General features: G+C 41.1%; 1 protein-coding gene and 1 long non-coding RNA gene across 2 annotated transcripts; both read left to right on the top strand.

Annotated features, from left to right (window-relative positions):
• Positions 1-4,096: 4,096 nt before the first annotated feature.
• LOC306786951 lies at positions 4,097-4,965 on the top strand. Its single transcript, XR_013772516.1, has 3 exons — positions 4,097-4,200; positions 4,280-4,442; positions 4,547-4,965. It is a non-coding gene; the product is annotated as an uncharacterized lncRNA (long non-coding RNA).
• Positions 4,966-7,161: 2,196 nt separating this feature from the next.
• On the top strand, positions 7,162-13,789 carry LOC306786590 (uncharacterized protein). The gene is made up of 8 exons (XM_079281406.1): positions 7,162-7,280; positions 7,970-8,092; positions 8,303-8,408; positions 8,828-8,898; positions 8,997-10,995; positions 11,142-11,300; positions 11,391-11,438; positions 13,370-13,789. Exons 2-8 carry the CDS (start codon positions 7,970-7,972, stop codon positions 13,603-13,605), a joined length of 2,742 nt encoding a protein of 913 aa, XP_079137532.1. The 5' UTR covers positions 7,162-7,280; the 3' UTR covers positions 13,606-13,789.
• The last annotated feature ends 422 nt before the right edge of the window (positions 13,790-14,211 follow it).

The following is a 14,211-nucleotide window of genomic DNA, read 5'->3' as shown; positions in this document are numbered from 1 at the left end:
AATATCCCCACTCTCTCGACATAATGAGTAATGCCAGTGCCACACATTCACTGCAGGGGCAGAAGGAACTGAGTACAGTCGCACAGTGTGATGCCTGACGGTAATCTGGAAATAAGTGGCTCCTTTTGTCCAACGCATTTCATTCATTCAGTGCGTCTTTTCTTCAGCAATCATACGTTTTCATATACATACAGTATGTATTAGCCTCGCATGTACAAAGTAAAAGTCTCGACATTACTGTGTTTTGTCCAAACGTCCTCGAAAGTACTTTAAATTAAAGTCTATGTGAGCAGATATTAGTTTAGAAGTTTACAGTTTTTGCACTTAAGCGTCAAAAAGGAAGCGATATTAAGGAGTATTTAAAGTGTTCCTCATTCACTTCTCACTTCATACTTGGTCGGGGGGGGTATAAGCGCTGTGTTCAGGCCTCTGGGCATTCCTCTGCTAGCTGTTCCTGAACCTCAGTGATTCCATAGTGTAAACGTTAATATCGGCTCCAGCACAGCCAATCAGACAGACTTTCCATTACACTCGATCACCTTCCTGTTTTCATGCGACCTCAACGAGTGGAAACACTGCAGCCGCTTAAAGGCTCGCTCACCTCTATCAAATGATCTCAATCGCATCATAAATCAGGGTGTGTCTGGAGTCAGAAAACGACACTAGGGCGAAGAATCCCAGAGCTCCATGTGGGGAGATTACTTTAAGACATACTGTACTGGGTGTTGGCCCTCGATTCAACAACTCCGTCATCCAGTTTATGCTCCTCTCCCTCTGGCCTCGGGTCCCTCAGGGCTTGAGCTGGAGAGGAGAGGGGGAAAAGTCCGGCCAATGCTGGCTGTCTTCGTCATCCTGCCGGCCAGGCTCTGACTCTCCTCCTCCTCCTCCTCCTCCTCCTCCTCCTCCTCCTCCTCCTCCTCCTCCTCCTGCTCCGAGTTCACCGATCAGAGCCAGCAGACCATAAACAGATGTATCGTGTGTGTTTGTTAGTCTTTGGGGTTGGGTTGAGTTGTGTTTATTTTACTTTATATGAATATTCAAAGATTGATTTCGGCTGAATTTACATTTTTTTTGCTTCAATAGAATAATTAAGCGCTTGATTTTATGAGTTCATAAACAGTCGAGCATGCTGACTGCAGAAAAGGATGAAATGCAAAATGACAAATGAGAGTGATCTTTAGAAGAAGATTCAGCATACAGAGTGTACAATGCCACAAAAATGTGCAGCATATTTACATTAGCGCATATTTAGTTCAGCCTAGAACATTCCTCTGCTTTATGTTGAACAACAGAAGTCAGAGGAGAAGACGGTACAGCAGTGGTAAACACGAATACAGTCACCGTCCTGGAGGCATGTGTGCTATAAGTGTAAACGTTCACTCAAATGCTGGCTTAAAACCAATGTCAAAAACAGCAACGCACAATGATCTGACACCTTAAACAACCTTAACGTTCTCACATCTGCCATGAGACATTTTTTCACTGCGGGTGGATGTCGGCTTGAAATTATAATCCATCTGCGGTGTTTATTTGAAACATAAACACTCGATGTGACGCTTCGCATGTGATGTCAAGGCGTGTCTGAGCTCGGAAGACGCTGCTGAGCATGAAGCCATCTTCTGGCTTTCCTGTATCAGACAATTCCCTTTCGGCGGTGTGTCTAGCGTGGTAAAGCCTGGTTAAAGCCCTCTCCACCCTTTCCATCTGTAGCTGTTGACTTTGATTGACAGCTCGCAGATTAATTTTAAGCAAAGCACTGCCTCATTCACACCACAATCTCCAGAAAAATGTCATGTTGACAGCAAAAAAAAAACTCATCCTGTATGGGAGTGCGTATGTGTGTGTGTTCAAGAATGCAAGAGTGCTTAGAGTGGGTGTTTGACTGACTTGGTGAGCCACAGCGAGGTCGGACAAAATGTGAATCAGAGCACAGGGTGGAACAAAAAGAGAGGGAATGGTTAAGTAATCATCCACATCAGGTTTTTTTTTTCTTTCTCTATTCTCCTGCTGCATGCTCCAGCTGTGCTGCTGCTCTGGTGCAAGTCAGGAAGTGTTGGAAGGGGATTGTGTGGGGTGGAGGCAGGGTGAGGTCACCGTGCTGTTGGCCCCTGGGATGGGAGGAGAGAGAAGAGACACTCAGCCCACTGTCACAGCTCTATGTAGCCATTCTAATCATGTTGTTGACTGAGCCCTTCATCAGCAACATATGATAATATTCCAGCCCTACATCTGGAACGCCACACGGTGCTGCCATTTTGAGTGCCTGGCCCTGCGTGCTTGGGATGCCTTGGGTGTGACCAGGGTGGCCTAAAGTGTGTGTGTGTGTGTGTGTGTGTGTGTGTGTGTGTGTGTGTGTGTGTGTGTGTGTGTGTGTGTGTGTGTGTGTGTCTGTGGATATGTTATGGCTGGACTGTTCACCTGATTACACACCAGCATTATGAGAACTTAGTTGGTATATGCGGACCATGCTGAGGTCCTCATAAAACAAAGAGTGTAAACTCCGTTATAAGTGTCTAAATAACATACAATCTCTTTTTCGTGGAAAGTCCTTTTTTACCAGCAGCCCTGATTTCTGATCCTCATAAAACAAAGAGTGTAAACGCCTTATAAGTGTCTAAATAACATACATTCTCTTAAGTCCACCTTTACCAGTTGACCTGATTTCTGTGTATCCCTGTGTATAGAACAGCGCCTGCTATCGGCTTGACCATGCTGGTGCAGTTTCATACACATTTTGATACACAAGTTAAATTTCGCGGGCTGGTTTTACGTCGAGGTACGTCGGAGTGACGTAGGGACGTCACGTCCTGGTTTTCCCGCGAGGGAGGGACGTCGGAGCGATGTAACGTTACGGACATCAAGTCCAAGGAGCCCTTTAATCACAGACAGGCATGGAAGAGACGCATGGACTCATGGAGGATTAGACACCACCACCAGGTAAGCATTTTTATTTGTATGTATAAAACGGAGCTCGCAACAGGTGAGACTGGAGGAGATGAGACAGTGTGAGGTGAGATATGATGGCATGCTTTGTGATTTTTAAGGGCAGTTGAGTCATGTGGTGTGCTAGCTAGCATTAGCGAACAAGCTAACATTAGCTGACAGACGATGTAGCGAACATTAGCTGACACACGATGTGGCTCAACACTGGCACGAGCACGAGCTAGCGAACGAGCGCAAACTAGCGTGTTAGCGAGCTAGCGAGCGAGTGTTTTATTATAAAGTCTAATGGCAGAGGGCATGAATGTTTTTCTGAATCTGTCCTTGTGACAGCGGAGCTGCATGAGTCTGTTGGAGAAAGTGCTCCGCTGTCCCTGCAGGAGCTGGTGGAGAGGGTGGTCCGGGTTATCCAATATGATAATAGTGCGATAGTGCGTTTACTCTGTGCCTGCAGAGAGGACAGTTAATCTTAGATGGTCTAATGATATTCTTAAAAAGTGAAGCAGTGTCAATTACAAATATGAATGGAGCAGTTATGCATTTTCTTCATATTTTTTAAGATAAAATAATCCTTTATTCGTCCCTCAGTGGGGAAATTACAGGATTACAGCAGCATTGCTCACAAGTAAATAAAATAAAAGATACAAATCAATTAATATAATAAACTAAACAGTAAAACAGTAATAAAATAAGACAGTAAAGAAGAGTATTAAATATACCAGTATATACAGAATATACAGACGGATCAGGTAAATACTTTAACGTGTTGGATATTGCACGGATTAGATAAGATATTGCACCAGGTGAATGAATTAAAGTGTTCGTGTTCAGTGTGTTAGTGGTCCACCGAGAGCAGTTTGTTGTGCAGCCTGACAGCAGCGGGGAGACTGAAGGAGCTGTGCAGAGCTGCGAGAGTGTCCTGCATGGGGTGGGAGGCGTGGCTCATCAGGGATGAGAGCTTCGCCATCATCCTCCTGTCTCCCACCACCTCCACAGTATCCAGTGGACACCCCAGCACGCTGCTGGCCTTCCTCACCTTTATCCCAGTATATTACTGGTTTAAATGGCTATACAATGTTTTCTGAACATGCATGTTCTACAAATAAAGATGATAATCCTGACAACCATCTTCTTTGGTAATTTCAGCAAACAATATGCAACGGCGAAGACGTATAAATCCAAAGGATGATGCAAAATTCTACACTGACACTGGAGCGGACAAAGTGGGACTTGATGTCAAATACATCAATGCCTTCAAAGGTAAGTTGAATGTTCTGATTTTGTAATCATGATTTAAGTATGAATAAACTTGACGGATATTTTTCTGTGTATGAAATAGGTCGCGGCATCTTCACCTGTACTCCATTTGAAAAGGGAGAATTTCTCTTAGAATATAGAGGTGAACTGATAAGCAAGCAAGAATGTGAGCGGAGACAGAGAATCTACCACAACAGCCTTAAGGTTTTCATGTTTGAGTTCCATTTTAATGGCAAACTATGGTGGTGCGTATTATGTCAATGCTTAGTCCAATCAAAATTAAATGACACATTGCCTTTATTTTATATATTTACTGTTGTGAAACTAATATTCACTTGTATTTTTGTAGTGTTGATGCAGCAAAAGAGGATGGGTCGCTTGGAAGGCTTGTAAACGACGATAATCGAAACCCTAATGGCAAGATGAAGTACGTAACCATCAAAGGGAAGCCCCATCTGTGTTTGTTTGCAGCACGAGACATCAGTCAAGGAGAGGAGATCACCTATAATTATGGTGACTCAGACTGGCCGTGGAGATGCAAGGTAGTCCAAATTTTACTTTAACACAACTCGTGCATTCTTCTTGTGACTGTGCGTCTTGAGGCTCATACGTGACGTCATTCGTTGCGATCCTAAAGCTGCGTTCACACCAAACGTGACGCGAACGCACCTTGAGAACATTCCTCAGACCGACATCTTCCACAACACTAACCTGCAGTTTGTATCCACTTCTCTGTAGCATTTGTTAGCTTGTCTTGCTTTAGTTTATCTATACTTTTCCCATATAAGAACTATGAAGGCAAAAACAGTCATAACTTTCACATAATGTTACACAAGAAGCACCCAGTCTTCAATAAATATAGATATAAGACCTTTTTTTCAGGGTCTTGATAAGGGAATGCCTCTGGAAATGTTTGGTGGCCAAAACATAGTTTTAGCAACAGTAGGATTGTTTCTCTCATTAAAACTCCAAATAGTGTCTGTAATGGTACATTACAGTTTCTCTCTGTTCATTGTCCTCCTTTTTTGCCTGCTACAGATGATAACTGAGAGTGAGCTGATTGAGACTGCTGAGAGTGAAGCGACTGACAAGATTGAGACCTCTGAGGATGGCCTGACTCAAACATGTCCACAACTTGATCCCCTCCACAGGGTTGAAAAGGTAAACTTAAGTTTAATTACATTATTTATGAAAAAACATGAAATCATGTTTCATTAGTGTGTGTGTGTGTGTGTAGTCTCCTCTTATGGTTTATAGAGACGGGTGGTATATGAGGACATGAGATATTGTCTAAATATACCAATATGTTGGGTGGGTGTGTGTGTGTGTGTGTGTGTGTGTAGTCTCCTCTCATGGTTTATAGAGACGGGTGGTATATGAGGACATGAGATATTGTCTAAATATACCAATATGTTGGGTGGGTGTGTGTGTGTGTGTGTGTAGTCTCCTCTCATGGTTTATAGAGACGGGTGGTATATGAGGACATGAGATATTGTCTAAATATACCAATATGTTGGGTGGGTGTGTGTGTGTGTGTGTGTGTAGTCTCCTCTCATGGTTTATAGAGACGGGTGGTATATGAGGACATGAGATATTGTCTAAATATACCAATATGTTGGGTGGGTGTGTGTGTGTGTGTGTGTAGTCTCCTCTCATGGTTTATAGAGACGGGTGGTATATGAGGACATGAGATATTGTCTAAATATACCAATATGTTGGGTGGGTGTGTGTGTGTGTGTGTGTAGTCTCCTCTCATGGTTTATAGAGACGGGTGGTATATGAGGACATGAGATATTGTCTAAATATACCAATATGATGGTTGTATGTGTGTGCAGCTGCCTGACTGTCGTATGTTTTATTGGGACAGCCATCTCATTAAATGCTTGTCCAAGTGTAAGTCAGTATTGTTTGTGCGTGTGTCAAGCACTTTGTTTTTTAAGAATATTTGCACAACCTGCATGTGATATGTATGTCTGTTTAACTAATCAATCACAGCTAATATAAGAACTATGAAGGCAAAAACAGTCATAACTTCCACATAATGTTACACAAGAAGCACCCAGTCTTCAATAAATATAGATATGATAAGACCTTTTTTTCAGGGTCTTGATAAGGAAATGCCTCTGGAAATGTTTGGTGTCCAAAACATAGTTTTAGCAACAGTAGGATTGTTTCTCTCATTAAAACTCCAAATAGTGTCTGTAATGGTACATTACAGTTTCTCTCTGTTCATTGTCCTCCTTTTTTGCCTGCTACAGATGATAACTGAGAGTGAGCTGATTGAGACTGCTGAGAGTGAAGCGACTGACAAGATTGAGACCTCTGAGGATGGCCTGACTCAAACATGTCCACAACTTGATCCCTTCCACAGGGTTGAAAAGGTAAACTTAAGTTTAATTACATTATTTATGAAAAAACATGAAATCATGTTTCATTAGTGTGTGTGTGTGTAGTCTCCTCTCATGGTTTATAGAGACGGGTGGTATATGAGGACATGAGATATTGTCTAAATATACCAATATGATGGTTGTGTGTGTGTGCAGCTGCCTGACTGTCGTATGTTTTATTGGGACAGCCATCTCATTAAATGCTTGTCCAAGTGTAAGTCAGTATTGTTTGTGTGTGTGTCAAGCACTTTGTTTTTTAAGAATATTTGCACAACCTGCATGTGATATGTATGTCTGTTTAACTAATCAATCACAGCTAATATAAGAACTATGAAGGCAAAAACAGTCATAACTTCCACATAATGTTACACAAGAAGCAACCAGTCTTCAACAAATATAGATATACCTTTTTTGCAGGGTCTTGATAAGGGAATGCCTCTGACAATGTTTGGGGTTTTAATGAGAGAAACAATCCTACTGTTGCTAAAACTATGTTTTGAACACCAAATAGTGTCTGTAATGGTACATTACAGTTTCTCTCTGTTCATTGTCCTCCTTTTTTGCCTGCTACAGATGATAACTGAGAGTGAGCTGATTGAGACTGCTGAGAGTGAAGCGACTGACAAGATTGAGACCTCTGAGGATGGCCTGACTCAAACATGTCCACAACTTGATCCCCTCCACAGGGTTGAAAAGGTAAACTTAAGTTTAATTACATTATTTATGAAAAAACATGAAATCATGTTTCATTAGTGTGTGTGTGTGTGTGTAGTCTCCTCTCATGGTTTATAGAGACGGGTGGTATATGAGGACATGAGATATTGTCTAAATATACCAATATGTTGGGTGGGTGTGTGTGTGTGTGTGTGTAGTCTCCTCTCATGGTTTATAGAGACGGGTGGTATATGAGGACATGAGATATTGTCTAAATATACCAATATGATGGTTGTGTGTGTGTGCAGCTGCCTGACTGTTGTATGTTTTATTGGGACAGCCATCTCATTAAATGCTTGTCCAAGTGTAAGTCAGTATTGTTTGTGTGTGTGTCAAGCACTTTGTTTTTTAAGAATATTTGCACAACCTGCATGTGATATGTATATCTGTTTAACTAATCACTCACAGCTAATATAAGAACTATGAAGGCAAAAACAGTCATAACTTCCACATAATGTTACACAAGAAGCACCCAGTCTTCAATAAATATAGATATGATAAGACCTTTTTTTCAGGGTCTTGATAAGGAAATGCCTCTGGAAATGTTTGGTGTCCATAACATAGTTTTAGCAACAGTAGGATTGTTTCTCTCATTAAAACTCCAAATAGTGTCTGTAATGGTACATTACAGTTTCTCTCTGTTCATTGTCCTCCTTTTTTGCCTGCTACAGATGATAACTGAGAGTGAGCTGATTGAGACTGCTGAGAGTGAAGCGACTGACAAGATTGAGACCTCTGAGGATGGCCTGACTCAAACATGTCCACAACTTGATCCCTTCCACAGGGTTGAAAAGGTAAACTTAAGTTTAATTACATTATTTATGAAAAAACATGAAATCATGTTTCATTAGTGTGTGTAAGTGCAGTTGCCTCATATGGTGTATATGGAACAATTACAGTTCCTAAAAGAAAAATCTGATTCAGAAGGTCAATTGGAAAATGTAGTCAACTTAGTAGATGTCAATGTAAAACTGTCAGAAATAAGTTATACTTAATTTTAACAGTGTCAAAATCATCGCCTGGTGTGCGCAACAATATCCTCCTTGGACAAGTGTGTTCATTGTGTGGGACCTGTATCCTCCTACAAGTGGATTGGCTATGAATGCAGAGGTGAGATATTTATTGAATTGGTACAGAGTTTGTCTTAGGGTATTGGGTCGGTATATTTGCTGTTCTAATGTACAAACCATTCAACAATGAAACACTGATGACAAATAATCCTTGGTTCACAACATAGGCTAATATATCAACTAGTTCTCAAAATTGTAGGATGTGTAAACATGTGTTATGATGAAGTTGAAGTAGTTAAGAGTGTGGGATATCATTCAGATTACTTAAAGGTGTTTTATTTTGCTTCATTGGCACTGACAAGATTTGTTATGTTTTAATGCTAGAGGTTTTACTCCAATGCACCTGTTATTACACTTACAAGTGCAAACATGGGCATCAATTATCTCTTTAAAAGGGAGACTTTTTGAATAAACATGTGGTATTGAAACTTTGTACTGTATATTCAAAATGTCTTACAGGTTGTTCAGGAGTCTGGCATAAATCCTGCCTCAGAAGAATTAAAAATGATAACTTCCAATACTCATCACAGGTGAGTTGGACACAGAAAACAGAGCACATATAGTTTGTTGAACTCTTAACTGTCTGTAGCTGTCCATCATCACGTGAAATCCTTTGTTTTCTTACCAGTTTCTGGATCAAATATCAGATGATGATAAGTGCATGTCCGATGAGGAATACATACCAGACTCAGAAACAGAAGATGATGATTCAGATGCAAGCATCCCCATTATGCCTAGTCAGTTGAAAGCCGAACAGATTCAAGTAAAACCAGTACTACCTGATGTTGGAACATCTTATGGGTCAGACACGAGCGTCCCAGTTGTGTCCACTTCAGTAAAAGGTTTCCCACCTCTTGAAGATCACATGGTTGCCAATGCTGCTGAAACATCTGATTCATTGAATCCTACCAAAGACTCAACAAAGGAAAAGTGTGAAGTTGCGCTTCACGAACAACAAGTACCACATCTGACTATGACCAAAAAGAATTACTGTTATGTTTGTGGTAAGCCACAAAGCAAAATTTCCCGCCATTTGAAAACACACAAGACACATGCTGAAATTGTAAAAGCATTTTCCCTCCCTGAGCACTCAAAAGATCGCAAGATATTAGTAGAAAAGATGAGGAATAAGGGAAATTTTAGACACAACACTAAAGTTTTACAAGATGGAACAGGACCACTGAAAGTGAAAAGAAAACCAAAGGCTAAAGCACTGGCTGGAAAGTTTATTCACTGTATGTACTGTCAAGGCATGTACATTCGTAAGGAACTTTGGAGACATGCCCGCAGATGTCCCTTTAAGCCAGAAAACAAAGATGAAGAACCTGGGAGAACCAAAGTACTGGCTTTGGCTGAAGCTCAAGAATCTGCACTCTGTCAGCAGATCTCAAGTGGAGTGTGGAGGATCCTTAGTGTCATGAAACAGGATGCGGTTGCCTCAGTTGTGCGAAATGACCTCACCATTATTAATTTAGCTCAGTCACTCTATAACAAACATGGACAAGATCCTACCAAGTATGAGTACATACGACAAAAGCTCCGTGAAGTGGGGCGTTTGTTGCTATGTCTGCGCGAAGACTTCTCTGTACATAACCTAGAGGAGGCTGTTAAACCTGCTAACTTCCAGAGGGTTGTGCAAGCTGTAAAGAAAGTTTCAGGTTTTGATGAAGAAAAACACTCATACGCAAGACCAAGCCTCGCGCTGAAATTGGGACATGCACTTCAGAAAATCTGTGACATTGTTCATTGTAGGGGCCTCATGGCAGAAGATGAAGAACTGATCAAGTCCACTGACATGTTCAAGAAGCTGTACACCACCAAGTGGTCTGAGATGGTGTCTCACAGTGCCCTGAACACACTGAGTGACGCAAAATATAACAAGCCATCAACATTACCCTTCACTGAAGATGTTCAGAGCCTTCATCGGCACCTCGAGAAGTCTGCAGAAACTGCCTTTTGCAACTTGAAGGAGAAGACCAGTACTCAGAACTATGCTCAACTTGCAAAGAGTACACTTACACAAATCATTGTGTTCAATCGAAGACGTGCTGGGGAGGTTTCAAAAATGCGCCTCAAAAGTTTCCATGAAAGAGACGATACAAAGCTTCATGAAGATGTTGCCATGGGGTTGTCGAAGACTGAACAGAGACTGTGCAACTATTTCAGCCGAATCGAAATCATGGGAAAAAGGGGCAGAAAGGTTGCAGTTCTGCTCACACCAAGCATGATGGATGCTCTGTCACTCCTTACCAGTAAAAGAACAGATTGTGGTGTTTGTGCCACAAATGTCTTCCTGTTTGCGATACCCAACTCGATGAGCCACTACAGGGGACAGGACTGTTTGCGTGTTTATGCAAGCGAGTGTGGAGCAAAGCACCCCGAGTACCTCAGGTCGACACAGCTCAGGAAACACGTCGCCACACTCTCACAAGTCCTTAATTTGAAAAACAATGAACTTGATCAGGTTGCAGATTTCATGGGTCACGACATCCGTGTTCACCGGGATTTCTACAGATTATCAGTTCCCACAACACAACTGGCCAAGATTTCCAAACTGCTTTTATCGATGGAGAAAGGGAATCTTTCCAGCATGCAGGGAAAATCACTGGATGAGCTTGAAGTGGACGGTTTGTAAAGAAATTAACACTTACAACACACCTGATACTGTTTTAAATTTTATATATGCTGCCATATAATAAGCAAAAATATTTCCAACTTTGATTTGTTTTTATGTGCAGCTTTTCATGCGAGAACTACTAATACTATTTTCCAGATGAAATTGCATTCAGCGGCACTGAAGACGAGGACAGTGGGAGCGAATCCGATAACTGTGGCACAGCAGGCAGAGCATCAGAGTTTGGAACTAGCGAGCCTGTAGATGCTACATCTGACTCTACAATCACAGAGCAGGTCCATGACTTTGAAGATTCAGGTAGGTTCCCTCACTTTATACTTGTCGCTGTTCACCAAATGTTCTTTAAATTCAATTTGAAACTAAAGTATTGTGAAATTGTGTATTTAGCAGGAACAGTGTCGTCCACAGTAACTGAGACCGCCCCTCTCTCTGAAGGTAAGCCAAGTTTGATGGTAGAGCACCTTTTAAAGTAGTTACATTAGACACAAAAAGGCATTGATGCAAGGTATAGAAGAAAGAAAAGGCAAAATGAGAAGACATACGATTTAAAAAGAGTGAGGAGCGCCCAAGTAGTTCACGCTAAAGTTCACTTTCAAGAAAAATGCAAAACAAATATTTTAAAAAGTGGTATGAATATATATATATCTCTATCTATCTATATCCCTTAATTCATTGAAGATGGGATTGAAGATTGTGGTAAATATAACTAATACCAGATCTGTTAAAAAATGTATCATTATTTATAAACTAAAACATAACATGGCCGTAGTGAATTTCATTCTACCCGTTTCAGGCACACATACGAATGAGTGTACTACACTCATTGGACCCATTTAAATGTTTCACCCTGATTTTCACTGTGACCAGAGACTCCTGGTCTGGTAAGAAAATTGCAGGCTTGACTAATCCTATTTAAAATATGTTGTAGTCCATACATATTTATACAGTAACCGACTGACTCACTTTTTATTGTTTTGTCTCGACTCTTGGAAATAGCTTTAAGCGGGTTTTAGTAATAGTTTTAAGGTTTATCAGAAGCCATAACATTCACAATGGCTAATAATACTTTATGGAAGGATTTTGAGAAGGAAGTTATCACGGCAACAAACCATTATCATTCATGTACAAAACACATTAATCTCATCCAAGGAGACCGATGCATTTTACCAAATTCCGCTGCTTTCGATCTGCAGTCTCAGGACAGACACAAACCGTTAGGTACAAAACGTTGTAGTAAATAGCTATTAGTACCAGAAATGCTGGCACTTATTTTGCTGGATGAAGTGGCATTGCTTTTCCCCTCTGTGCTAGCACCGACACTAAATCAACACAGCTTGCCTTTTTCCAGAGCAGACCATAGTCTGAAGATTATGACTAATATTTTCAAGGTCAATATTGAACTTTCAGGCCCAATTCCCACTGTTAATCCAATGTGGATGTTAATTCAATAATTTTTTTAACTGTGAATTGGATCTTAATTAAAGTTCCAGTGTTGATTGTTCATTTATTTCTTGTTCTATGCCAAATATATGTAAAACAATATCAATATCCAGGTAACTTTCATCAAAATCCCCATAAAGTCCCTTTCTTTTCTCAGCAAAACAGTTTCAAATGTTTGAAGTCTTCAAAATGTATCCGATCAAACAAAACTTTGAGCCACGAAGTAGCCACACCAGTGATATCACCTTTTTGTTGATCTTGGTAACAATGTGGAGACAGACAACAAGAGATGTGCATTTGAATATCGGTGGGAAGAAAATGTACTTCCGCCGGTCTGCGTTGTCAGTGGCTCAGCAGAGAGCTCTAGGTACCGGTCATCTGCATGTACTGGCTACGGTGCAGTGATACTGTGCTGTTTCAAAATCTGCAAGGTTTCCCTTCCATCTCTCTACCAACTGGTGAGGTGTGTAAAGCCAACAGTCCTCTGTAGCTCCATATCATGCTAAACTCTAAGCCTGCCCACTCTTTAGCTGTCCAATCAAATGTGAAGAATTTGATCCCACTTGTTACTGTACACAGCTCAAATATTCTGTTTCATTGGAGATTGCGTCACAGTATAGAAGGTAAATACGCTTCACTGAGACTTTTAACTCAACATTGTTTTTTTTCTTTAATTTCCAATCTAGTGTGTTAGAGTACAGAACCAAAACAACAGAAATGGTTTCCCTCATGCACTGTAATGAGTTATCTATTGAAATATAAAAAGGTTCAGCCACTTTAAAATGTTAAAGATGTTATCACAGTAATTTGTTGTAAGTTTTACTGCTTAACATATTCCTAAGTGTCCGTACTTGATTGCTTCATTTTGCCAATACATTTTGTTTTCTGTTTGTGTGATCGTCTTGTCTACTTTGTATATCTTCCAGGAAAAGATGCTGGGTCCAGAAGAGGGACAAAGAAAGCGTGGTCCAAGGCTGAGGTTGCAGCAGTAATGCGGCACTTCAAAAATCACATTCGTAAAGGTCACCTGGCCTCCAAGAACGAATGCAGTCACTGCAAGTTGGTGGAAGGACCAGTCTTGGAACAAAGAACTGTGCAAAATGTCAGAGACTTCGTTCGGAATCGGGGAACAGCTGAAAAAAGACAGTCACAGAAGCTGTAAACAAATATCCTTTTTTGTTATTTTGTTTTTTTTGGCAGGAAAGTTAATGTTCATGTGTTCTCTCTCGTTCTCGTTCTCTCTTTCTTTCTCGCTCTCTTTCTTTCTCGCTCTCTGTCTCTGTCGCTTTCTCTGTCTCTCTCTCTTTCTTTCTCTCTCGCTCTGTCTCTCTCCCTCGCTCTCTGTGTCTCTGTCTCTCTCTGTCTCTCTCGCTCGCTCTCTCTCTGTCTCTCTGTCTCTGTCTCGCTCTGTCTCGCTCTGTCTCGCTCTCTCTCTCTCTGTCTGTGTCTCTCTCTCTGTCTGTGTCTCTCTCTCTGTCTGTGTCTCTCTCTCTGTCTGTGTCTCTCTCTCTGTCTGTGTCTCTCTCTCTTTTTCTCTGTCGCTGTCTCTCTTTTTCTCTCTCTGTCGCTGTCTCTCTCTCTCTGTCTCTGTCGCTCTCTCTTGTTCTCTTCGGTTTGTCAAGAGTTGTTTACAAAAAATTAAGTCTGTGGCCTGAGTTTGAACTTAATAAACTTGACTGAATGATAAAGCGCCCCACCTCTTGTTTTTTTTCATGTTAAATGAAAGCCAGATATTGAAGCCAGGTTCAGGCACTCGCTGATTCTCTCT

This window comes from Melanostigma gelatinosum (genome assembly GCF_949748355.1).
Source record: "Melanostigma gelatinosum genome assembly, chromosome: 13".
Taxonomy (NCBI): Eukaryota; Metazoa; Chordata; class Actinopteri; order Perciformes; family Zoarcidae; genus Melanostigma; species Melanostigma gelatinosum.
Note: the sequence above shows the minus strand (reverse complement) of the source record. Positions and strands in the feature narration are given on the sequence as shown.